Here is a 24,284-nt window from a genome sequence, read left to right as displayed (position 1 = left end):
GGGACTAGAAAGACAGAGATGCCCTGGTGGAAATCTGTTTTTGCTTTGATCCTCAGAAAGCCTTTTTGGGGATCATAAGCCGGAATCCAGTTCACCTATCGAATGGAAATCCACCTTGACTAGAAAAGAAATTCTGACTTTTATTTTGGTACAGTGGATTGAACCCAGAGCCTTGTGTACACTAGGCAAGCGCTTCACCATTGAGCTACATTCCAACTCGGTTTTTTTAAAAAATATTTATTTATTTTTTTAGTTGTAGATGGACACAATACCTTTATTTTATTTATCTATTCATTTTTATGTGGTGCTGAAGATCGAACCTAGGGCGTCAAACGTGCTAGGAGGGCACTCTACCGCTGAGCCACTACGCCAGCCCCTATGTTCCAACTCTTAAAAAAACAAAATTTATTTTGAGACAGGGTCTCACTAAGTTCTTCAGGATGGATTTGAACTGTGGTCCTCCTGCCTCAGCCTCTGTGGGATTACAGATGTGTCCTACCACACCGAGCTCAAATTTCTTAAAATCCAACCTTGACAGACACCTGGAAAAACATTCTGTGCCTCCTGTTGCTCCCTGACTCAGCAGAGCACTTGAGGATGTTTACAATTTGGACACAACATCCTTTCATTAAAAATATTAATGACATAGATTGATTGTTGCACGACCCAGGCACTACACCGAGGACTTACCATGTGTTGTCTCATTCCATTCACACCTAACCACAGGCACCATGCCGCAGCTCAGTTTTCTCACCCGTAAAATGGGGATATTTTATTTTCCCCACATTTTTATTGGTGCATTATATTTGTACACACTGTTGTGATTTGTTGTTACATATCCATACATACACATGATATACAACATAACAACTTAAGTTGGCTAATAACACTCCCCAGCACTTCCCTGCTCAAAATGGGGACAATCTAAAAAAATGCACAGGAACAGTCTAATATAAAGTTACTATTTACATGACTGCATGACCAATGTAATTCTGCAACCTGTACACTCAGAAAAATGAGAAATTATACCCCATCTGATTCAAATGTATGATATGTCAAGATCATTGTAATGTCATGTATAACTAATTAAAACAAATTTTAAAAAATTAAAGTTACCATTCAACTAACAGTAGCCATTAGTCCATCATCCCTGTTTTACAGATGGGAAAGTTGAAGTTCAAGGAGATTAAGGAATTTGCCCAAGGCTACAACTCATTAATAAGGGTCTAATAAGGAAGTCAGGCTTCAGTGCCCAAGCTTGCCCCTGAGGATCTGCATTCAACCTCGAGCCGCTCTAAGCTCCCCTGTATGAGCCTCTCTGACTTTCCACCTAAGGGGTCACTCTGCTGATGGGAAGCTTCCCTTCCTGCTCCTCTGGGAAGGCTTCCTTGTGCCCCTTCCCCGTGACCTCTCTAGGCAGAGGCACATACCGCCACTCTGTGGCTCTCAGCCTACTCCACTCCCACTTCACCAACTCACACCTGAGAATACACTATTCCCCACACCCGAGAGCAATAGTGTCCCTGTCCCCTTTGGCTCCTCCAGGCCTGGTTGGCATGGAGCAGACCTGTGTCCCTGTCCCCTTTGGCTCCTCCAGGCCTGGTTGGCATGGAGCAGACCTGTGTCCCTGTCACCTTTGGCTCCGCCAGGCCTGGTTGGCATGGAGCAGACCTCCATGAATGTTTGTTGGATTTGTTGGGAGCCAACTCCAGTTAGGAGTCAAGCCAAGAGTGGAGAACAATACCTGCTGGAAGGGACAGCCTGCCTGACAGTGTGTACTCCAGAGTGGACATGCTCATGCCCGCCTCTGGCCAGGGCCTCCTGACCATTTTGCCATAACTTCCAGTCCCTTGGCTCTGGCTCTTCCTTTGTCTCCTGCCTGTCCCCAAAGTTAGCCAGTGATGGGGGTTACCCCTAGGGCAGCCTGTACCATCCACAGCATGAGAACAGGCTTCACACCTCCTTAATTCATTTATTCAACAAAGATTCACTGGGCACCACCAATAAGGCAGGCATAGGGCTGGGTCTTGGGTACAGAGTGGAGAGCAGACCACGCAGTCCCTGGTGTCATGAAGCTTACATTCCAGTGGAGGCAACAGTTAACTAACAAGGTATGTGATTATACAATGGCAATCTCCACATAAAGGTAAACAATAGTTAATTAACTATTCAAGTCCAGTAGTCAGGGAAGGCCTCTCTGAGGAGGTGATATTGAACACAAGGGTCTGAAGAACTTGCAAAGGGTAGGGAAGAGCATTCTGCGAAAAAGAGAACAGCATATGCAAAGTCCTGGAAATGGGAGTGAGATTGCTATGTTGAGGAAATGAAGGCAGGTTGGGCCAGAATCCAGGAGCAAGTTTGGGACTAAAGAAAAATGAGCCAGGCATAGCCAGTCTCAGCAACTCAGCAAGACCCTGCCTCAAAAAAAAAAAAAAATACAGGCTAGGGATATAGCTCAGTGGTAGAGTACCCTGGGTTCAATTACCAGTACCCCCACCCCCCAAGAAAAATAATATAACAGGGTAACAGAAGAGGAGTTTGGACCAGGGGTAATACAATGTGATCTGCGTATTCAGATTCTCTCTGGTTGCTGTTGAGAACTGTCAGACAAGGTAAGAGGGAAGGGAGGAGACCTTGTGGATTGGGACAGTGATCTGGGGGAGAAGTGATGTGGCCATGCCAGGGTGGTGGCAACAGGTCCAGACAGAAGTGGACAGACTCCAGAGACATTTAAGAATCTATTGGAGTTTTCTAGAAGAACTCAAAAACTCTATTGGCTGTCTACAACACCTCCACAGTGGGGCGGGGTGAGGGGGGAGTAGGGGCACCTGGAAAGCTTGGGAATAGGAAAACAAAAAGATCCCACTCCCCAGCCATGGGAACACGCAACCACTTTCCCACAATTTCTTGGGGGGAATGAACTTAAGGCCAACCAAGATGCTCAAAGTGCCGGGCCATTTCCACTTAATTTCCGGGGTGGTGATGCACTGTTTGGAGCTGGGTACCTGCAACATGGAAATGTGTTTCCCACAGCCCAGGTAGCAGTGAATGCTGGGTTGGATGCTAAAAGATGGCCCTAGCATCCTGGGAGCAGAAGGAGAGCAAGGAGCGGGGGATGGAGAAGTAGAGGAGTGTTGAGGGAGGAGCTGGGGAGTTCTTCCCATCCTGAGTGTGCCCCTTGTGAGAAATCTAAGTCTGGTCTTTGCCTCTGTCACCTTCTCTGTTCCCCTCTCCCCACTTTTGGGAGCCTGTGGATCTGTCCTGCCTTCCCTCCATCCATCTTCCTCTAGCACATCCTCTGCCAGTGGCCCTCTCTCTGCAATGTCACCTCTCCTGGCTGAAGCACTTCTCAGTGATTGCCACAGGACGGCGACCTCATCAAACTAGCTCTGCTTAGCAGTAAAAGAAGAACTTACCTCTTTCTCCCTCCTTGAGGAATTTCTCTTTTCAAAAGAGCTTTCTGGTCACTCAAATTGATCTCTGCCCCACTGCTCTGAAAGGGCCCTTTGCCCCATGGTTTCTGAAAACTCTATTGATGGAGCCTGCTCAATGCAGCCTCTGGGGAAGGTGGTTCCATCAAAGGCTGGGAGTGAGAGAATCTTACCCTGGGGTGCAGGGGACATCAAAATATTTAATAACCAGTATGACATGCGCACCAGTGAATTGCCAGCTCCAGGACCCCACAGTCTTGGGTCTGTCAGGCATTCACCAGATCATGGTGGTCCTGGGGAAATGCCAGGTGGTGGGGGGCACTGGGAGGCACTCGTGGGAAGCAGGTGTTTACTAACAAGTTCAGAAGTGTTTCTGCACTTTATCAACTGATATGGCAATCCTGAAAGCAGGTTCAGTCTGCTGTTCCTCTGGGAAGGGTCGCTGGGCCATTTATTCCTTCTGTTAGAGGAAAATGGCCCAGGGCAGAGCTGGGGAATGGGAGCTGCCTCTAAGCAGAGCCAGCTGTGTGGAATCTGGGTGAACAGGCTCTCAGGCCCTCGACCCCCTGCGTGACCTTGAAGGGCCCAGATGCCTCTGAATGTTCTTCCTTCTGCCCCTCCTCACGGTTATTTTTGTTCAGTCTGACAGCCCTTGGCTGTGGCGGCAGTCTGGGCTCTCTGAGCCGGATGCAAACCAGGCGGCTCAGACGTCTGGTGCTGAATCCCAAGAGGATGCCTCTCTGGGTGCCATCACGTGGTCCCTCCACACTGTGTCCCCATGGGGAAAGACCACACACCCAGGAGCTGGGTTCTCTGTTCCTCAATCCTGACACCTGCCTGGCAGTGAGGACACCCTGTCACAGAGCTTTGCCACTGCTCAGAAGCCCCCTGGCCTGGCTTTTTGAGCCAGATGTGAGTAGGGAACTCTTAGTCTCAAGGAGGGTGGGTGTCTGCAGCTGGAGGGAAGTAGAGCAGGGCCTGCTGGGCTTCCGTCATCCAGGCTTGGTTGTAATAGAGAATGGGTTTGTCCTGTGGTTCACTGTGATGGGGTAGACAGGGGCAGACAGGGTGCCCAAGAGACCTCTTAGTGGCCTCTGCTCAGTTACCATCTCCAGGAAATGAGACAGACAGTATGTTCCAGTTCCTTGGCCTAGAATGGTTACAGCCAGTCATTGTTCTGACCTCTCCATAGAGGCAGCGAGCCTTGGACCATGGCAAGCTTCACGGTTCAAGCTTCCACCCCAGACCCATGGTTCATGAATACTGGGCAGGAGAGGGGGCTGGGCACAGCTCTTAGGGGCTCATGAGGCACTATGACTCATCTGTGCAGGTGAGAAACGGGACGGAGCCTCTGAGATCAGAAGGGGTCCGTGGGAGCCGAGTGGACAGGCTGGGCTGAGCGGTGAGGAGGAGAGAGCTTCTGATGGGTGAGGAAGGTGCTTTCACATAGAAGCCCATCCGGGAAGCAAAGCAGAAGAGGCTGCATCATTTTTAGAGCTTCTGAAATAAGAACCTTTCTTATGATCCTGGGAACCTGGGGGTGGGGGAGTAAGCTCAGAAAGCTCCGATTTCAGTGATTTCAGAGACCCAGGAGTGGTAGAGCACAGCACCTGCAGGCCTCCCAGCTGGCCCTGTGGGAGATGGACTGGAGACTGGCACAGCCACATAAGCTGCGGAGCCCACAGCACTAGGGGGTCTTGGGGAGGAGGACTGCAGGAGGGGAACAGTGTGGCTGCTCCTGGCAGCCCTGCTGCTGGAGGCCATGGGAAGAGGGGCAGCTGGCCTCTCTGGGGGGCGGGCCCTCTGGGTGGAAGATGCCCCTCGACTGGGCAATAAATTCCTCCGTGCCGGCAGGATGGTACCAGTGGCCCTGCGAATGGGTGTGGTTCGGAGGGCTGGGATGGGGTAAGCAGGAGAGGAGGTGCTGGGGAGGACAGGGCCAGGCACACTTCCCAGGATGGCGAGCTGGTTGCTCAGGGCTGGCAGCCCTGGACAACTATGGAAGAAAGACCAGGGCCAAGCAGGGAAAGCCAGGGGGCCAGCAGGCGAGGGCGAAGGCTCCATCTCAGCTGCATAGCTGTTGAGGTGGGAGAGAAGGCGAATCCGGACAGGATCTGCTCGGCTGCTGGGCCCCTCCAGGACCCCCAGGTACCTGATGACCTCAGTGAGGCACTCCCGAAAACCAATGCTCCTGAAGTCAACTGCCAGGGCTCGGGCATCAAAGAATCCTGAAAAGTGAGGCACCATGAGGGCATGCTGGGGTGGGGGGACAGGGAACCCAGGGTCAGACGGTGTTCTGAACATGCCCCTTCCATTCACTCCCTGGGTGACTTTGGGCATGTCCTCTCACCTCTCTGAGCCCCCATCTCCCCGTTGGTAAAGTGGGAACAAAAACCTCTACTTGGAGTCGGGAGCAGTGGTGCACGCCTGCAATCCCAGAGGCTCAGGAGGCTGAGGCAGGAGGATCTCGAGTTCAAAGCCAGCCTCAGCAAAAAACGAGCTGCTAAGCAACTCAGTGAGAGACCCTGTCTCTAAATAAAATACAAAACACTACTTAGCTGGGGATGTGACTCAGTGGTTGAGTGCCCCTGAGTTCAATCCCTGGTATTCTCTCCCCGCCACACTCACACACACAAAAAACCAAAAAACAAAAAAACCTTTACTTGGGATGGTGAGTTGTGAGGATCAAAAGAATTCAGTAAACTATGCAACATTACTAAATAGATTGCTTTCACCACAATTCATAAGTAATGCAAAAAAGAAACTCTGTGACCAAGTTTACTTAGTTAAGAAGACTGTGCCTGTACAGGTATACAATAACCTGTCTGCTAATGGGGGTAGATTCAGGGAGGGGAGGAGGTGACAGCAGCCATCAGAGCTTGGCGGCCCCTTGGAGGAGGCAACAGAGTGTAGCAGTGAAGCATGAAGTCTTTGGAAGCCAGGCTAGCTGGGTTCAGATCCAGACTCCGCTACTTAGCTGGCTGCCTGACTGGGCAAGTCTCATCTCTCCTGGCCTCAATCTCCTTAGCTCTAAGTGGGCAGACAATTGTTCTTGAAAGTGAAGTGAAATGGTTCACAGAAAATGCTCCATAAACAAAAAGTTTGCTATCACTTATATTTCATGCTGCATTTGTTTGTCCCCCAGCTCAAAAGGTGGTCCAGCACTCAAGATCTGATCCTGACTCAGTAGCTGCAGCAGGCCAGGGGCCCTCTCTTTGGCCTGATGTCAATGAGGGTCAACCAGGTGGACTGTCCCTGCAGGCATTCAAACCCTCACTGTCTCTTCACACCTGCCACTCTCTCCATCACTTATGGGCAAAGACAGAACAGCTCTGGCCGGCACTGTCCTCATGACTGGCAGCAAATATCTGGGCCCTAGTTCATGGTTTAGGCTCCTCCAGAGGGACGGCTTGGCAGGAAGACTGTGTTTGGTGTGAGGCCAACTTTCAGATAAGACCTGGCTCTGCTGGATATTTAGCTATGTAACTCACAAATTCCTTTACCTGAGTGTTTTGTTTTGTATCTGCAGCACTGGAGATTGAACCCAGGGTCTTCTTGCACATGCTAGAGAAGTGCTTTACCAGTGAGCTACAACCCTACCCCTTTTAAAAATTTTTAGTGAGACAGGATCTTACTAAATTGCCCAGGCTGGTCTGGAACTTATGATCCACCTGCCTCAACTCCCGAGTAGCTGGGATTACAGGTGTATGTCACCACACCTGGCTTCACCTTGATGTGTTTGTTGCTCTTTTAAAATTAATATCCGCTGAATTCTTACTAAGTACTTCATTGTATTATTTAATATAATCCTCATAAGCTCTATTGTTATCTTCATTTTGGAGATGAGGAAACTGAGGAAGAGAGAGGTGAAATCATTTTATGAGGTCATAAAGCTAGTAAGTAGAAGAGCCAGGATTCAAATCCAAAGCCTGTGTTCTCTCTAAACCACAATTCCCTGTCTTCCCATTATTCCTGAGCCAAAAAGTAATGAGGACAATCCCACTCTCCTGGTTTTTGTGAAAAGCAAAAGCATTTTGAAAGCCATTGAATGCTGCCCACATATTAGTCACAACTTTTTTTAAAAAAAAAACAAAACAGGATAACAGGAGTTGTAATTTGAAACATCTCCCCTACTGAAAACTTAGTAACAGAAATCTCCACTGTTAGCAATACATTCCTTTAACAGAAGTTCTCAAAAGCAAGGATCACCTGCATTAGGTTTACTGGGCAGGCTTGTTAAACTTGCAAATCCCTAAACTCCACTCCAGATCTACTGCCCCAGAATCTCAGTAAGGTGGCCCAGGAATCCCAGGTGTGGGAAGCTCCAGGTTGGGCTACTTAAAATGCAACTGTTGGTTGGTGCAGTGGCACATGCTTATAATCCCAACAACTTGGGAGACTGGGGCAGGAGATTCACAAGTGTGAGGCCAGCCTCAGCAACTTGGAGAGACCCTGTCTCAAAGTAAAATAAAAAGGAATGGGGATGTGGCTCAATGGCAGAGAACCCCTGGGTTCAATCCCCTGTACTACACACACACACACACACACACACACACACACACACACTCACACACACAACGAATAAATAAATACAAATAAAAGAAGAAGCAGCAGCAGCCACTGTCCCTGTCCTCTTCCAGGGTAGCAGGTTACCTTTGGGACTTAAGTCTTTGTGGCCAATGTTTTTCAAGTTTCCCAAATGTAAAAACACCAGAGAAACTTCGGAACATATTTCTTTTTGTCTGCAAGCCTTTTTAAAGCCACAATTCCATGATTTTATTGTGGTGGACTAGTTTAGAATAACCAAATGAGTGACATTTATGTTCTACTACAATCCTGACACCTGCTGTGATCAGGGAGTATCCCCACAACACTGCCCAGGACCTAACAGCAGGCCAGAAGTCTAGACCTACGGGAAGAGACACCAATGAATCCCCTGTGGCTAAGAATTTCAGGCAGGTCCCTCTCAGGGTTTACGAGGGTCACAGAGTGTGAGACCCCAGTAAGAATTAACTCCCTGAGGCTACTCCTTAGTGAGGCCCTGGGGGTAAGTTTGTTCCACTTACCACAGGGGAATAGTTTTTTACACAGAACACAGATCCTCCAAGGTCTAAGACTGAAAAGAGCTGAGTTGAGGAAAGGGTTGGGAAAAACAGACACCGGAAGTGGGGAGGAAGATGTTAAGAGACAAATTTGGTGAATATTCAACTAGGTTTGCTTTAGCCCCTCTGGAGACTGTGAGCTCCAGGGGGGCAGAGATCCTGTCTACTTGGCTCATTGCATATCCCCATGGCCCAGCCTGAAAATATTTGTCGTGCAAATGATTCCCAAAAGAGAAGAGCATTGGTACCTGTCCCACCAGTGGCATGGAGCATTTTCAAGTGATCCACGGTCATCTGCAAGACCTCAGCTTTCTCCAGCTTGGAAGAACCCTGTAGGTACAGAAGGCAGGGAGATGCGGCTCCAGCTGACTTCTGTCGCTCTCCTCCTCTGCCCATTATCATGTCTTGATTTTCTCAACTCTTCCTGGTTTCCCCACCGCTCGAATTTAGGATCCTGCTTTGGCCAAGATCTCCAAATCTCACAGATGCTCTTCATTTCTCACCTCAGTCTTCCTGTCTGCAGCACCACTCAGCTTCCTTTCTGAAACCTCTTCTCCCTGGACTGCAGCAACACCACTTCTGCTTTCTCCTTTCACTTTGCCTCTTGCTCTGCCTGTCCCTTAAATGGGTGCTTCCACCAGTGGGCACTGGCCTACTTCTCTTCCAGCTCTGCCTGCTCTCCTCCAGGATCTCATCCACCTCTGTGGATTCATCCCTCACCAGAATGCCACTCAGACATCCCCACCTGCCTCCCAGAGCAGCGCTCCTGGGAATACAAGATCAGCCTCAGCGTGCTCAAGCCTTAGCTCATCATCTTAGCCCCAGAGCACTTGCTCTTCCCCTGTTCTTTCTTGGGAAATGTCTTCTAAGCTCACAGACCACCTGGCCTCTCAGAGAAACCTCAGGGTCAGACACTCTACACGACATCTGAGGGCAGACACCAGGTCTAGTTCATGGCTGGTCCTGTAAAGGTTTCAGTGAACATATGTGGAATGACTAAAGGAAGGCAGATGACCTGCGACAGGTGCCTTTGAGCCTAGGGAAAGAATCTTTGAAGCTGTTGCTTCAACTGCCTGACTCCTCACTGTAGTCCCCCCACCAAAACATGTTCATGATACGGCATTCACCCCTGAGCAGCCTGCTCCACTTTCAAACAGCTCTGGAAATGTCAGGAGACAGTCACATAGTCCTGTGCTCCAACTCTACTCTGCTGCTTGCTATCTGGGTGATCTAGTCCAAGTTTCTTCTTTCTCTGCTTCAATTTCCTTACTTGTGCAATGGGCAGAACAATTGTTACCCTTCAGGATCATTTTTAGGATTCCATTCAAATGGACGTAAAGCCACAATACCTGAGGCACCTCACCAAGTATGAATTTTCATTCCCTTTGTCCCCTAGCCGGTGACAGATATTCAGACATGATCACAGCACCTCAGGCAGCTGCTACACTTCAATAAGAGATACCATGGGAAACAAACCTTATCTGCCATCCACCCAGTATTTCCAGTGGCACAATCGACAATGTCACATACCTGTTTCTCAAAGGCAGTGGGGACTAAGCGCCGCAATTCAGAAAGGCTGCTGTTTATTCGATCTCGACGTCGTTTCTCTATGATCTGAAAAGCAATGACAAGATGTAGGCACTTGTCATGGTTTCCAATGTACCTTGATGAATGCTGATTTATATCTTTTCTCACAATATTGTTGTGAGCAAGTTAATGTTTTACCTTTTTTTTTTTTTTTTTTTTTTTTTTTTTTTTTGCAGTGCTGGGAATTGAACCCAGGGGCTGTCACATGCAAAGCAAGTGCTCAACCACTGATCTACAACCCCAGTCATTTAAAGGATTTTTATTTTGAGACAGGGTCTTGCTACATTGACCAGGCTGACCTTGAACTTGAGCTCCTATTACCTCAGCCTACTGAGTAGCTGGGATTTCAGGCATGTGCTGAGGCATCTGGCAGAAGTAAAACTATTCTTGCTTTATGGAGAAGGAAACCAAGGCTCATAGAGGAACTATAATTTGCTTAAGGTCACAGAGCAATACAGTGCAGCTCAGATCTCTTATGTTGGTCTGTAGGAGTGATATGCAAAATGTTCAGTCACTGGTACTGCAGGACACCAACAAAATAGGAACACCAGCCACAACACTGAAGCCGGCCCTGGGGGCCCCTGTTGGGCCAGGGTTACCCCTTCAGTTGCTGGGTCAGAGGCAGTCTGAAGAGCCCTAGGTATTGTTCTCTCCAACTGTAAAGGGCTCATTCACACTATCTCCTCCCTCACAATCCTGGTAGCAGGCCAGGCGTGGTGGTGCCCATCTGTAATCCCAGTGGCTCAGGAGGCTCAGCAGAACCCTGAGCAAGACCCTGTCTCAAAATAAAATATAAAAAGGGCTGGGGATGTGGCTCAGAGGTTAAGTGGCCCTTGGTTCAATTCCCAGTACCAAAAAAAAAAAAAAAAAAAAATCCTAGTTGCAGAGTACTCATAGTAGGGCAGAAATTGTGACGTCTTCCCACCCTCATATATATATATATATATATATATATATATATATATATATATATATATATTCCCCCCCCCCAGAGAAACTCAAAAAGCTGAAGGTAGAAGTGAGAGGCACAGCTGGTCTCTGCCAGACGACAGGTCTCTGGATCCAGCATGCAAAGCACAGCTGCATCCTGGGATGGAGGACTGAATACGATGGACAGCAGCAAGAGGCGAGCCTCCAGATTCCCAGTAAGCAGGAAACTGCTTTCCCTCCTCAGCACTGAAAAGAATGGAAAGCTTCAGGGTCCAAAAAGGGACCGAGATAGGGTAGAGGAACAAAAATAAGAACAGCTGATTGTGTGTTGGGTATTGCTCTGCATTGCTCCAGAGAGCACTGCATTAATACACTTCACCTTCAAGCCAGTTCTTTGGGGGCAGGTATTGCCCTTATTTGGGTTATACCAATGAAAAAATGAGGCACAGAGAAATTAAGTGACTTGCCCCAAATGTCCCGAATAGTTACTGGCAGCGTTAGGATTCAAACCCAGGCAGTTATCTTGAGGTGATGTTTCCGAACAGGTTTATGGACCAACAGATTCTGGATAAACCTTGACTGGGCCACTCCACGGCTGAGAAAGGCACTCACCCCTCTGCGTTTCTTCCTGGCTTGCATCTGCGAAGGGCTGGGAGAGGACAGCGGTCTGGCCATCTGGCTGAGGAGGAAGAGAAAGGCTGGTTTCTTAGAGCTCGGGGACCATCTTCCTGGCCTGGGCTGACTTGGGAGGCAGGGCCATTTTCAGGCACAGCCCCCACCCACGCGGCCACCGGCTCCCAGACCGGGAAGAGCCGCAGGGCAGGAGTGGGAGGGGGCGCCGGCTCTCCCTTTTGCCCTCAGGGCCCATTTCTCCGCGGGCCAAGTCCTCCCAAGTACTCTGAGCTTCCTGCCTCCGAGCCTCGCGGCGGCCGCTCAGACTTATCTGGACCCCGACCTGGTCGCCCCTTGTCCCTCTTCTCTTGCGGCCGTCGGGGAACCGCGAACTGTGGCGTGGCTGCTGGGTCCTGCAACCCGATCCCGGGGGCGGGCCGGCGGAGGGCACGGGCCGGCAGTGGCCGGGCTGGGGCCGGGGCCGGGCGGGTTGGGTTTCAGAGGGAGCCGCTGGGAAGGAGCGTGGAAAGAGCAGATGCCGCCGCTTCCCACGGGCCGGCGCGCCGGCCGCCCGCCCTCTGCCTGGCCCGCAGCTGCTGTCGCCTCCCACGCGGCGCGGCCGGGGGTTGGGGGGGAAAGGGGGAGGCGGCATCTGGGTCACAGGCCCCTCTTGCATGCTCCCGGACACTGTTCTGGGCCTCCCAGAAGGCTCTGTCCCCCTTAACCTCGGCCTTCCTCCCACCTGGGACCTTCTTTTGCCGCCCTGGCTGGATGATGGATGTTTGTTCCCACCCCGGGATTTCCCACTATAGAGAAGAGGCTCAGACCCAGGGGGTTTCCTGCCCAGACTTTTACCAAAATAATCTCCAACCCAGCAGCTGTCTTCTCAACAGGTTTCTCTCCAGAGGCTCTCTGAGAATGGAGAGGTTCTCTGGGAGGCACTGAGGTCTCTATTCTTGGGAGGCCCTATTAGGGCCCAAGGTCTGGGCTGGATTCCTGAGCTGGCCTCAGCCCTCCAGGTGCTCAGCTCCACAAACAACTTTAGACAATCCCCTGCCGTTTTGTGATGCCAAAGGTCACACAACTTAACAGGAACCCACGAGCTTGACTTCACCTTACACCTGCTCCTTGACCCCCTGGGTTTCCCATCTCCCAGAAAGCATACAGCCTTTTTTTTTTTTAACTCTTTATTTTATTTTATTTTTTTTTTATTGGTTGTTCACAACATTAAGCATACAGCCTTGAGGTCTGCAGGCAGACACCTGGTATTGTCTTTGATTCTTCCCCCATCCTCACCCCTATCTCACCAAGACCTGCCCATTCTATGTCTAAAATACATCTCATGTCTGTCCTCTTTATCTGGATGGCTCCTCTCAGGACCACACCCCTATCATTTCTCACTGGAGGACTCTAAGAGCCTCCTGTTGAGTCACTCTTTAACCCACACTTCTGGCAGAGTGATCATTTAAATGCAAATTTGATCTTGTCACTCTTCAGGTGGCCCAGCTGACCCTCCTCACCTCTTAGACCCAACTAACTCTTGCTCTGTGTACATGCTCCAGTCTGCGAATGTACTAACTCCTTTCTGCAGTTGTTCCCCTAGTCTAGAAATCTCCAGTCCACCCAGTCTCCCCACCCTAAGCTGCAACCCCTTTGCCTAGTAACTTCAACCATCTTTTATATTTCAAACATCACCTCTCTTGAGAGCCTTTTCTGACATCTACTCTCCTGCTAGATGTCCCTGCTCTATACTCTCCCAGCTTCCTGAATTCACAGCATTTATACCACTTTGTTGTTTTATATCTATATGGTTATTTGATTAATGTTTCTCTCTCCAGCAAAAACATAAGCTCCACAAGGCAACAGACCATGTCAGTTTCATTCACTATTGTAGCCTGAGTTCTTGGCAAGTGGTTGGAACTCTGCAGAGCTCATGGTAGAGCTTCTTTTCATCTTTGCATCACTGAAGAACAGAGATATGCATAAAAATCTATGTTTTAGACTTTTGTGGAATGCTAGCATATGTGGCTCACCAGAAGAGTTCCACCTATGTGACTATACTCTTGGGATTTGAGATTCGATCATTTTCATCAACACCTCAAAGACAGAAGACTGTAAGAGGAACTAGATAGCATTGGTCAGATCCTATTGCTATGCCCTGGCTTTGTTCGGCCACATCTGGAAAAGTATATCTCCCACCCAAACATCTGGCCAAGCAGAACTGGTAAGAGGCCTGGGGAGGCTCCTGGGAGGCAGGGCCCAGTGAGCTAGGTCCAGGGCTCAGATGGCTAGATCCTGAGATCTGTAGGTCTGTAGGGCAACTTGTTTTCAAAGCTTCTCTGGTTCACTGGGGACAAGCCCCAAGAGCCAAGGTACACTAAGAAACACAGCCTTTGTTCCCCTTTGCTGGATAAAGCATCTCTGGGGGTATTGGGTTAGTCTTATGCACGTCACTGCCTCTCAGCCTGATCCCTCCTCAGGGACCATCTGTCAGAGGCTGACGCACCCATTCCAGGGCAAGGCAGGTCCGCTGTCCCTTTTTCCAGTCTTCTGGTCAGTTTTACTCTGCAGCATGACCTGCCCTTTCCCTATATCTCAAAAGCAAACCTTGCTATATAGTTTTACTGATGCTACTACATGTATTTCTCTCCTTTGATCCTTAGGAAAGTGCCATTTCACAGATGAGGATGCTGGACCTCAGGGAGCTAAAACAGCTTGCCCAGCCCACACAGCTGCTAAGGAGCAAAGCCAGCATGGGAATCCATGTCTTCTGGCTCCCAATTCAGCATTGTTTTTCTCCTAAGCCCTACTTCCTGTCTGTCTGAATAGTCCTCCAGTCCCCTTATCCTTCAAACTCCCAGCCAATGCTCATTCCAGCCTGTGATCTTGCCCTGACAGTGGGAGGAGGGGTGGCAGCCTCTCCCCTGAGAGTCTGAAAATAAAAAAAGATTTTCATGAACCCAGAGAGGATATGATGACCATCAAGATCTGCTCCATGGCCCTCTAGGAGGCCCCAGCCAGAATTCCACTGCAGTGTCTCTGGAGGCAGGGTCAGCTTTCCAGGTGGTCCAATTGCCAGTCCTGACCACTCTTAGCACTGATTCCCAGCAGAATCCTTGCAGGTAACCCCACTCATTTTGCATCAACCAAAGGAGAATCTCAACGTTCCCAAAAGTGAATTTTGGAAAGTACTGAGCCCATTTGTAAAATGAAAAAACTTAGAGATGGGAAAGGATCTTTCCCAAGTTACATAGCAAATGAGAGGAAAATCCAGAACTAGAGCCAGCTCTACTGCTTTTAATCCAGTGTTGTTGCTAATATACCCCAAATATTCATCATCCCATCATAACCAGTACTTTTTTTTTTTTAAAGAGAGAGTGAGAGAGGAGGGAGGGAGGGAGGGAGGGAGGGAGAGAGAGAGAGAGAGAGAGAATTTTTAATATTTATTTTTTAGTTCTCGGCGGACACAACATCTTTGTATGTGGTGCTGAGGATCGAACCCGGGCCGCATGCATGCCAGGTGAGCGCGCTACCGCTTGAGCCACATCCCCAGCCCCATAACCAGTACTTTTTGTTCTAGATAGCACTTCTATGTTTGTCTGTCTCATTTGTTGCATAAAAGCCCTCTGAGTTCATTATTATTTGGGCCGTTTCACTTTTAGAAGAAGTGATCATTTCATAAGTGGGGTGACAGACACAGACTCAGTAATTTCAGTCTTTGGACTTCCAGTCTTTCCATTAGAGCATGCTGCTTCATGAGCATGCGCCCACCCCATTGTGACCCCTTAGAGAGCAGCATTTACTGGAAGTTACCTTGTGCCTAAGCAAGAAGCTGTGTGCTTTACATACAAACAACCTCATCAAAGCTTCAACCTGTGAAGCAGTATTGGCACCCTGTTTTGTGAGAGAGAAAACTGAGGTTCAGAAAGGGTAGAGTCACTTGCACAAGTAAATGGTAAGGAGAGTCAAACTCAGGCTTATCTAACTTCAAAGGCCACCAGTCCTTAAATCACGTGGGAACAACCCACAGAGCCTGACATGTGACGGGTGCTTATTACATGTTTGCAGAAGGGTAGGGGAGAGGCTGTATACACTTTAGACCTAGAATATGTCCAGGAGCCAGGTTCAGCCAGAAGTTTGGTGGGTGATTCCCAAGGATGGGGCAGATACCCCAGCAACAATGGAACACACCCTATTCTTCCCTCTCATATCTCAGAGTGTGGGGGATTTGTGCCCTGCCACTGACCCTGGCAGGCTGGCTGCCCCAGCCCTGTGGCCCTTGTCACTGTTTATCTGGCTTTCTTTGTACATAAAGCTCTTCTTCCCTGAGAGTTCCCTGAGGGCAGAGCCTGAGCAGGATACATCTGGGCCCCGATGCCCAGCCCAGGGTCTGGGCCACAGCAGGCATCGTTCAACAGTCCCTGAATTGAAGCATTTATGTCTGCTGGGGGGAGGGCCTTCTGGGGAGTGCTACAATGAGGCATCTATAAGTCAGTTTCTGCCAGATGTCCAGCTGCTTCCCTCCTCGGAGGGGTCTGCTCTTCTAAGAACAGGCTCTAAAATTGGGGTTTGGCTGAAATGACAAAATGCTGTGGAGGAAAAAAAAACTGTACTGACCCTTTATGCCTTAGCTCCAATACACCACCTTCAAGAAGCCCTCACTGCCATCTTTGGTTGTGAGTGACCCCTCCCCATATAGGAATCCCTCTCTCTTTTCATTCTGTTTACAGTCTTTGTGTGACGTGGCAGTCACTGCCCAGGCTGCACACTCATGGAGAACAGAAGCCAGCTCTGATAAACCTAGATCTCTGTTATCACTTTTGTGCCTCTGACCCATGAAGACCCAATGACACTGAATCTGAGACCCCTCCACCACCACCACCTGGTGTTGGGCCCTTCTCCTGCTGGCAGGACAGGCTCAGAGAATTGTTTCTCTAAACAGCAATTTCTGCTAAGCAATTTGAAAAGGCTAATATGTTAAGCTAGGTGTGGTGGTATACTCCTGTAATCCCAGCAACTCAGGAGGATTCAGGAGGAGGATCACAAGTTTGATGGCCAGCTTCAGCCACCTAGTGAGACCTTCCTTCAAAATAAAAAATAAAAAGGGCTGGGAATGTAGCTCAGTGGTAGAGCACCTGCTTAGCATGTACCAGCCCTTGGTTCAATCCCCAGCACTGGTGGTGGGGGGGGGGGAAGGCTAATATTTTACATAGGAAATTGTATGATACAAAATCTAAACCAAACGCAAGATGTAAGAGGGATATCTAAAGTCCTATTGCCTATTATAAGCTATAAATAATTAGTAGTTGGTGGCGTTTCACTAGGATGTGTGTGTGTTAAGAGGGTACTAGGTCTCCAATCCAGGGTCCTTCACATGCTTGGCAAGCACTATACCACTGAGCTATACCCCCAGCCAGGATCTGTGATTGAGGCAGGCTCTCCTGGCTTCAGAAAACTAGAGAGCTTTGAACTTATGAAATGCCTTTAGAAATACCCCTAGAACGAACTGACTTTTCTTCTGTTCTAGAGAGTCAGGTTTGGATGAGCTAAGAGACCTGAGGTTGTTTTCCCTTTCCCACTCCCCTCCTCCTTTATTTTACTGAGAGGAAACAGGCTCAGACAGGGAAACCGATGGCTCAAGGATACATGGTGGTAGAGCACTTGCTTAGCATGTGTAGGGCCCTGAGTTCAATTCCCAGCACTAGAGTGGGGGGCTGTTGGGAGTGAGGGATAGGGGTGGAGGGGGAGAAAGAAAGGAAGACTACATGGTGAGTTGGTGGCAGATGTGGGACTGGGATCCAGGCTGGCAGATTCCCAGTCAGTCCTGCAGTTCTTTCAGGGTGTGTGTCTGACACTAAGCATTTGGTGACCCAGGGACATTAGGCCCTCTACTAAGCATTAGGCCCTCTACTAAGCCCGTGACATACATTTTCTCATTTGATTTTCCTAATACTCTTATGAAGTTGGTTTTATTATTATTATATATATGCATATGTATATATGTGTATTATATATATGTGTGTGTGTATTATATATATATATATATGTGTGTATTTTATATATATATATTTTTTCCCATTTTACAGATGAGGAAACTGAAGCTTAGATAATTCACAGAGCTGGGAGTTGCAGAACTATGTAAGTACAGTTTATTCTATAGGTTTGAAGCAAATCGGAATATTCATCAAGAGAACAATGATTTTGGCAACAGAATGGTTTGGTAGAAAGAGCTCTGAAATTGGAGTCTAGGTCTTTGCAAGTTGGCTATTACTTTCTTCAAAATCCAATCCCTAATTCCAAAGTCCGATTTGCTCAAAGGAGGAGATATTTTCTTCCCCTTGAAACTTTTTGTGAACTACACGAAACTGCACCCAATCTAGGGTAAGATTGGGGAAGTGTGATCATTCTGCACGTAAGCACATTCTGGACAGGGAGCGTGGTATCGATAGTCTGTGGGGGTTTCTTAAGGTCTTCAGGAAAACTCTGAACTGGTGACCTACCATGGGGCCTTTCAACAGAAAGACCACTACCAGCTGGCCATCGAGCCCCTGAGCTGGATTCTACCTCCATCCCAGCATCCTGAACCCATAAGTGGCTGAGAGCACCCAGGAGTACCAGGCTTTGGTGCAATCAATGGCACACGCCCCCTCACCTGACTCACGCCTGCGGGCTGTCGCGCACACCTGCATCTCGGGCCAAGGGGTAACCAAGGACAGAGGCCATGCTCAGCAAGCCCGGCGGGGCGCTCTTGCTCGTCCTTAGGTCCCCCATCCTGATCCTTACCTCAGATTGCCTTCGCGGCCCACGTTGATGGGTCCGTCGGACTCGCAGTCGGAGCCGCTCGGCTCCCTGGGCCGCTTCATGGCGAGCGCAGGCTGCCAGGGGCTCCGGCCCACGCTTCGGCTCCGAATCCGCCGTCGGGCCCCGCCCCGGCCCCGCCCCGGGGCGCCAACGCCGCCCTTTCCCAGGGCCCTTTCCTGCACCACAGCCCCCGGCGCCTCGGCGCCCCCTCGCCCCCGCGGTGACGCGCCACCGAGCCGTGGGAAGGCCCCGGGCGGTCACCACCCCCACCGACCGCTGGGAGGTCCAGCTCCGCTCCGCCCCGCCGCGGCCGCCGCGCTCTGGGTGGCCTTGGGCAGGTGCCCTGGGAGGCCCTGCGGGGACGCTGAGGGTCCTCGGCTGTCCCTGGGTCGCCCAGGGCACTGCCAGCCCTTGGAGGCGCGGCTGTGAGAAGCCCTAGCTTCTGCGAGGGCTGATCCTGCACCTTTCTACCTCCCACCCGCGCCAGGGGCAGACACGTTTGGTCTGGTGAGGTTGGGGCGGGGTGGTGACTGTGACCTGATCTTCCATGAGAATTCCCCAGCATCTCCTTCCATAGGATATCAAAGTAAGGGGAGTGTGTGTGTGTGTGTGTGTGTGTGTGTGTGAGAGAGAGAGAGAGAGAGAGAGAGAGAGAGAGAGAGAGAGAGAGAGAGAGAAAGGGGTGGGGGAGAGAACACACCATGGGTCGCACAGACCTGTGACAGGTTGGGGTCAGCCCCAAAAGGGATTGCTCAAGTGCCTATGCCCGCTGAGAAGGTTGAGCTGTGCACAGGAGGGCCACACTTGCTTTGGTGGGGCGTGTCCCTGGGAATCAACTCTGAGTTCACCAAAGGCAGAGCTGTCCTGGGAGGCCAAGAATGCCCAGAGAGGGCTCATTTCATAAGCCCCAGAATTCAGGAAGGGGAGGGAAAAGGGGAGCCCTATGCCTCTCTTCTTACACCCACCCCCCAACAGCAGACTAACTGTTCTCTGGATGGGAGTTCCAGCTAACCTGCCTGTAGAGGGACTCAGGGAAGATTCTCAGATTTACCCGCCAATCTCATAGGTCAGTACCAGAGAAACCCCCAAGAGGCAGAAGGGAGCTAAACAGAGCACCCTAGAGGGTGGACCTCTTGGGAATGGAGGAAGAGATTCCGTGAAGATTAGTGTGGTGGGCGGGATACTAGAAAAGTCTTTTTCCTTTGCCCTGCCCACCATGACAGGCATAGAAGAAAGCCTCCTTTCCATGTGGAAGAGTGGGGTTGATCATATGAGAATAACTGTACTTTACCCCATAACAAGACCTGCTTGGGGACACTTGATTACCTGTGTGTGTGGGGGGGAAACATGCCTGTGTTTCCTGCCACACAGGTCCACAAACAGTAGGCCACAGGCCAAATCCATACAGGCAGACCTGCACACTCATAAACACTGGGAGGAACAGCCACCCTTGGAGACTCTTGTTCTAAATGTCCTGGACACTCACATAACTCATGTGGGGACATGCCAATGAAGTGGAAACCTCAGCCAGCACAGAAATTATACACTCCATGCACCATGCATCCCCCAGAAAGGCAGAAATCAAGGGAGCCTCCCAGACATTTGCCCTCTGTATTTAGTTGAGAGGAAAAAAAAATGGTAGAGGAGCAGATTCGCAGGGGAAGGGGAAGGTCAAGCGTTCTTCACACGAACTATCCCAGGTTATCAAAATATAGTGCACAGTTAAACAGGGGTTCTGGAGTCCAGAGAAGGAGTTTAAGCCAAATACTTAAATTTGGAAGTCATTAGATAATAGATGGTATTAAAGCTAGGAGCAGGTGAAATCTCTAGGAAGTGTGGATGGAGACAGAGGAGTCTAAATGATAACATTTGGTGAGCATTTATTATAATACCAGAAAAGGTTCTAAGTGTTTTGTAAGTAGTTACACTTTTAATCCTTGACAACCTACAAAATAGTACTATTATTATTGTCCCCTCTTTACAGATGAGAAACAGAGGCAGAGAAGGGTGGAGTAATCGGGTCTAAGGTCAACAGGAACAGGTAGTAAGTGAAAGGGCTGAAATTCAACAAAGCAGTTTGGTTCCAGAGACAAATTCCCAGGCTTTATTAAATAACCATGGGGGCACTCTATCACTGGGAAACATTCCTAGTCCTTTATATTTTATTTTGAGATAGGGTTTTATTAAGTTACCCAGGCTGGCCTTAAACTTGCAATCCTCCTGCCTCAAGCCTCCCAGTAACTTGGATTACAGGCATGTGCCACCATATTTGGCTCTTATAGAGCTCTTAGACATTAGGCTATCTGATCTAGTACCAAGGCAGGGCCACTGGGCTGGGATGGTAGCTCAGTGGTAGAGCACTTGCCTCGAATGCTTGAGGCACTAGGTTTGATCATCAGTATCATATAAAAATAAACAAAGTAAAGATATTGTGTCCATGTACAGCTAAAAAAAAATTAAAAAAATAAAGAAGTATGGCCACTGAAAGCTTCGTCTCTGACTGTCCAGCTTCATCCCCAAGCACCTCTGCCCAGCTCCTGCAGCTGCTAGAGCCTTCCAGCGATTCTGCCCCTGCTTGTTCTGCCCTCAGGGCTTTGCATTGCCTCAGGGCGTGCCTTCTGCCCCAACTGCTCTTCCCCACGTCTTCTCAGTTTACCTCTCTTCATTGAGGTCTTTGCTCAAATGTCACATCCTCAGAGAGGACTAGTCTGCCCACCCTATCTAACTAAAATAGCCACTGATCCTGTCAGCCCTGCCTCCCACAGCACTTTATCTTCCTTTACAGCATCTAGTGACATGCACGTGGCTGTGTTTATTGCTGTTCATGTCCCCCACAAGAAGGTGAATTAATTGAAGATAGATATTTGTGTCTTGTGTCCGGCATCTAGAACTGTATAGGGTAGGCAGTATGTGTGCAGTGAATACTTGCTGGTGGAACACCAGTTTGAGATTGGAAGAAAGTCAGGCCAGAGGGAAATGTGAAGTCCAGGGGTTGTTTTGCTTTTGCTTTGTTTTAAGATGGGAGGGAGTAGAAACATGGATCCAGGGGCAGAAAACGGTCATTCGGAGGGGCCTTTTCATAAAGGATTCCACTTTGACTGTGAAGTTCTTGGGGGGGTCCAATCATTTTTTGTTATTTAGTATCATGTCCCGTAGTGCTCAGCAAAGTGCCTAGCACATAAGAAACCTTCCAAACTATCTGTAAAATAAATTAATAATAATAATAAAAATTTTATTGCATTTAACATGTGCTAAACTCTGTACTGAGTACTTTGACACATATTAACTCATTTAAACCTCATAACAGCCCTATAAGATAAATTTCTATTATTATTCCATTTTATTGAGACTCGGAGAGGTTAAGTATCTTACCCAAGATCACACAGCTAGTAAGTAGCAGAAATGGAATCCTAATTCAAAAGGCTGACATCTGAATTCATGAGGGTAACCACTGCATCATGCATTAGAGTTGGGTGGGCGAAACAGGAGATTGTTACACTAGACAAGGAAGAAGGGCTGGATTCGATGGGGAAGAAGAAGGAACAGATTTGAGTGATGTTGGGCTCCCGTCTAGATGATGTAATCAGGGGAAGTGACAGGAATCACTGCAGAAGATAGGAAGATCAGGATGTCCATGCTGTTGTGGGACTCAGGGGACACCCAAGAGAAGAGTCCAGAGAGCGGTATGAGCGGGAATAGAGACTTGGCAACTGGTTGTTGAAGTCATTGGGTATGTGAGATATCTGCCCCAAGAGCTAGAGGAGAGAAGAAGGAGGAGAACTAGGATAAGATCTCGGGAAACAATAGCCAAGGAGGAGGGGAATCTGGCAAAGATGGGACACCAAGGTCCAAGGCAAGAAAAGCTTGACATGAGATCCAGAGGTCAGAGAGGACTTGCATGAGTGAATGGAGAAGCAGAGTCCAGGAAGGGCCAGACCCTGTGGACCAAAAGTGTTTGAGGACGCAGAGGAGGGCTTGGAAAAGCAGCCAGTCGGTGACAGAGGGAGAACCAGGCAACTTGGGGGCCAGCAGGAGGAATTTGCTGGCTGGAGAAGAACTCCGGAGAAGGCAGAGGGGTGGTGACTGAAAACTGAAGCCATGGGAATATGTGAGATGTCTGTCCCACGAAGCTAGTGCCGAGCAAGAAGGGAGGAGAACCTAGGACAGGTTGGGGAGGAGGGGGACCAGGTATGAGCACTGCCGAGCTCCTATCTGGGGCTCCTAGGAGTGTCAGGAAGTCTCAATCCAAAGAGAGGGAGGCAGAGAGGGGACCTCTATATTTCCCATTTCTTATCACCATTCCCTGGAGCTTGTGTAAGCAGGTTTCCAGGGACAGGTTTCAGCTCCAATGATACTTTATTCCTGACCCCACACTAGGTGAGCCCCCATCTTCTTTTAGGACATTCGGATTACTAAACTGAGATGGCCCCGGCTCCAAATGGGAGCTTGCATGTGGGCCATGTGCTGGATCAGGATTCCAGAGACCTCCATTGGGCCAGTCACTGGGCCTCTGACTGCTGGTGGAGGGGCTGGGGGGAGGGCCTGGAGGAGAGGGTGATTGGCTGAGATGCTCTTGGCGACAGATGGTAATTATTAATTGTGCAATAACTTTTGTCTGTCTCCGGGATTGGTCTGTAATCCCCATAAAAGCAGGGACCATGTCCAGTTTGGTCACTGTCTCTCCCTGGTGTGTGACAGTGTGGGGGGCACAGTAGGTGTTTGGTAAGTATTGGCTGAGAGTCTTGTGAAGGGTGGAGGGGATGAGGGCATCTTCTTTGTGGAGAGGGCAGTGTCTGGCCCTCCTGGGAGAACAGTAGAGTCACAGTGGGGACTGTCTTGGTCCAGGCAAGGCCTGGAGCACCTTGGTGCCACTCAGCCTTCTCTCTGCAGGGCCTTGCTCCTCCCTTTGTGTCTGGAGGGACAGAAACATACCCAGGGCCACACAGTGAGGCCTTGGTTTTCTCGTTAGTAAAATAGGATGATAACAAAGTTATTCGCTCCATAAATTTCTATGGGGATGAAATGAGGTGTTTAATTAATTAATTAATTAATTAATTTGGTACTGGGGATGAAACCCAGGGGCACTATACCACTGAGCACATCCCCAGCCCTTTTAATTTTTTTGAGACAGGCTCTTGCTAAATTGCTTAGGACCTCACTAAATTGCTGAGGCTGGCCTTGGATTTGGGATCATCCTGCCTCAGCCTCCTGAATTGCTGGGATTACAGGTGTGGTGCCACCACAGCCAGCTGAAATGAGGTGTTTAGAGTGAGTGCCGAATGTTAAACTCATTCTCCCCAGTTGAGCCATCTACTCCTTGGCTTTACCGCCTATAAGTCTTATTCTCATCTGTAATAAGAGAATAAGATTGGCCTCATCCAGGCATGGTGGTGCAGGCCTGTAATCCCACCAACTATGGAAACTGAGGCAAGAGGATCACAATAAACCATTCCCCGATTTTTATCTCTAATGCAGACCTTTTTTCTGAGGTTCAGGCATGCACTCCACTGCTCAGTCTCTTCACACTCCTGCATGCTCAGCCCTGGCGAGGGCCTCCCCAGGCTCTCTGTGCCAAGGCCCAGACCTTGGGCAACCCCATCACTACTACCATGTCCCACGTTCCAGCCCAAGAACACTCTGAGCCTCCTTCCCTTACTCCCTGACTCCTGCTCATCTCAGGCCCTTCCTGTCCTCCCCCACTCCCCTGGGACCTATCAGCACTCATTCCCCACCTCCACAGCTGCTGCCACAGCTGGTCAGTGACGGAATGCACAGCTGCTAGAAGCCACATGTGTGGAATAGGGAGTACATAGCTACCTCT

At 49.4% G+C, this 24,284-nt stretch overlaps 1 protein-coding gene across 2 annotated transcripts; it reads right to left on the bottom strand.

The window, feature by feature from the left end:
- Window positions 1-221: 221 nt before the first annotated feature.
- HEYL (hes related family bHLH transcription factor with YRPW motif like) lies at window positions 222-18,646 on the bottom strand. 2 transcript variants are annotated; one of them, XM_081307981.1, is made up of 6 exons: window positions 12,903-13,017; window positions 12,006-12,830; window positions 11,663-11,725; window positions 10,064-10,147; window positions 8,782-8,863; window positions 222-5,659 (listed from the first exon to the last, which is right to left on the bottom strand). In XM_081307981.1, the coding sequence occupies exons 2-6, from the start codon at window positions 12,336-12,338 to the stop codon at window positions 4,986-4,988; spliced, it is 1,236 nt and encodes a 411-aa protein (XP_081164107.1). In that variant the 5' UTR covers window positions 12,339-12,830; window positions 12,903-13,017; the 3' UTR covers window positions 222-4,985. The 2 variants fall into 2 exon arrangements, with proteins under 2 accessions (XP_081164107.1, XP_081164108.1); XM_081307982.1 differs by lacking the exons at window positions 12,006-12,830; window positions 12,903-13,017 and adding an exon at window positions 18,446-18,646 and having other exon boundaries at window positions 11,663-11,729.
- Between the last annotated feature and the right edge of the window lie 5,638 nt (window positions 18,647-24,284).

The sequence above is a fragment of the Spermophilus citellus genome (genome assembly GCF_964194105.1).
Source record: "Spermophilus citellus genome assembly, chromosome: 9".
Lineage (NCBI taxonomy): Eukaryota > Metazoa > Chordata > Mammalia > Rodentia > Sciuridae > Spermophilus > Spermophilus citellus.
Note: the sequence above shows the minus strand (reverse complement) of the source record. Positions and strands in the feature narration are given on the sequence as shown.

Bases quoted from the DNA above. Each gene is read 5' to 3' on its own strand.
- HEYL (XM_081307981.1), bottom strand. From the start codon at position 12,338: ATGCAAGAGGGGCCTGTGACCCAGATGCCGCCTCCCCCTTTCCCCCCC. The intron at 10,148-11,662 runs GTGAGTGCCTTT...ATTGCTTTTCAG, and splicing joins CCAGGAAGAAACGCAGAGGG to ATCATAGAGAAACGACGTCG. The intron at 5,660-8,781 runs GTACCAATGCTC...CTCACTTTTCAG, and splicing joins CCATGCCACTGGTGGGACAG to GATTCTTTGATGCCCGAGCC.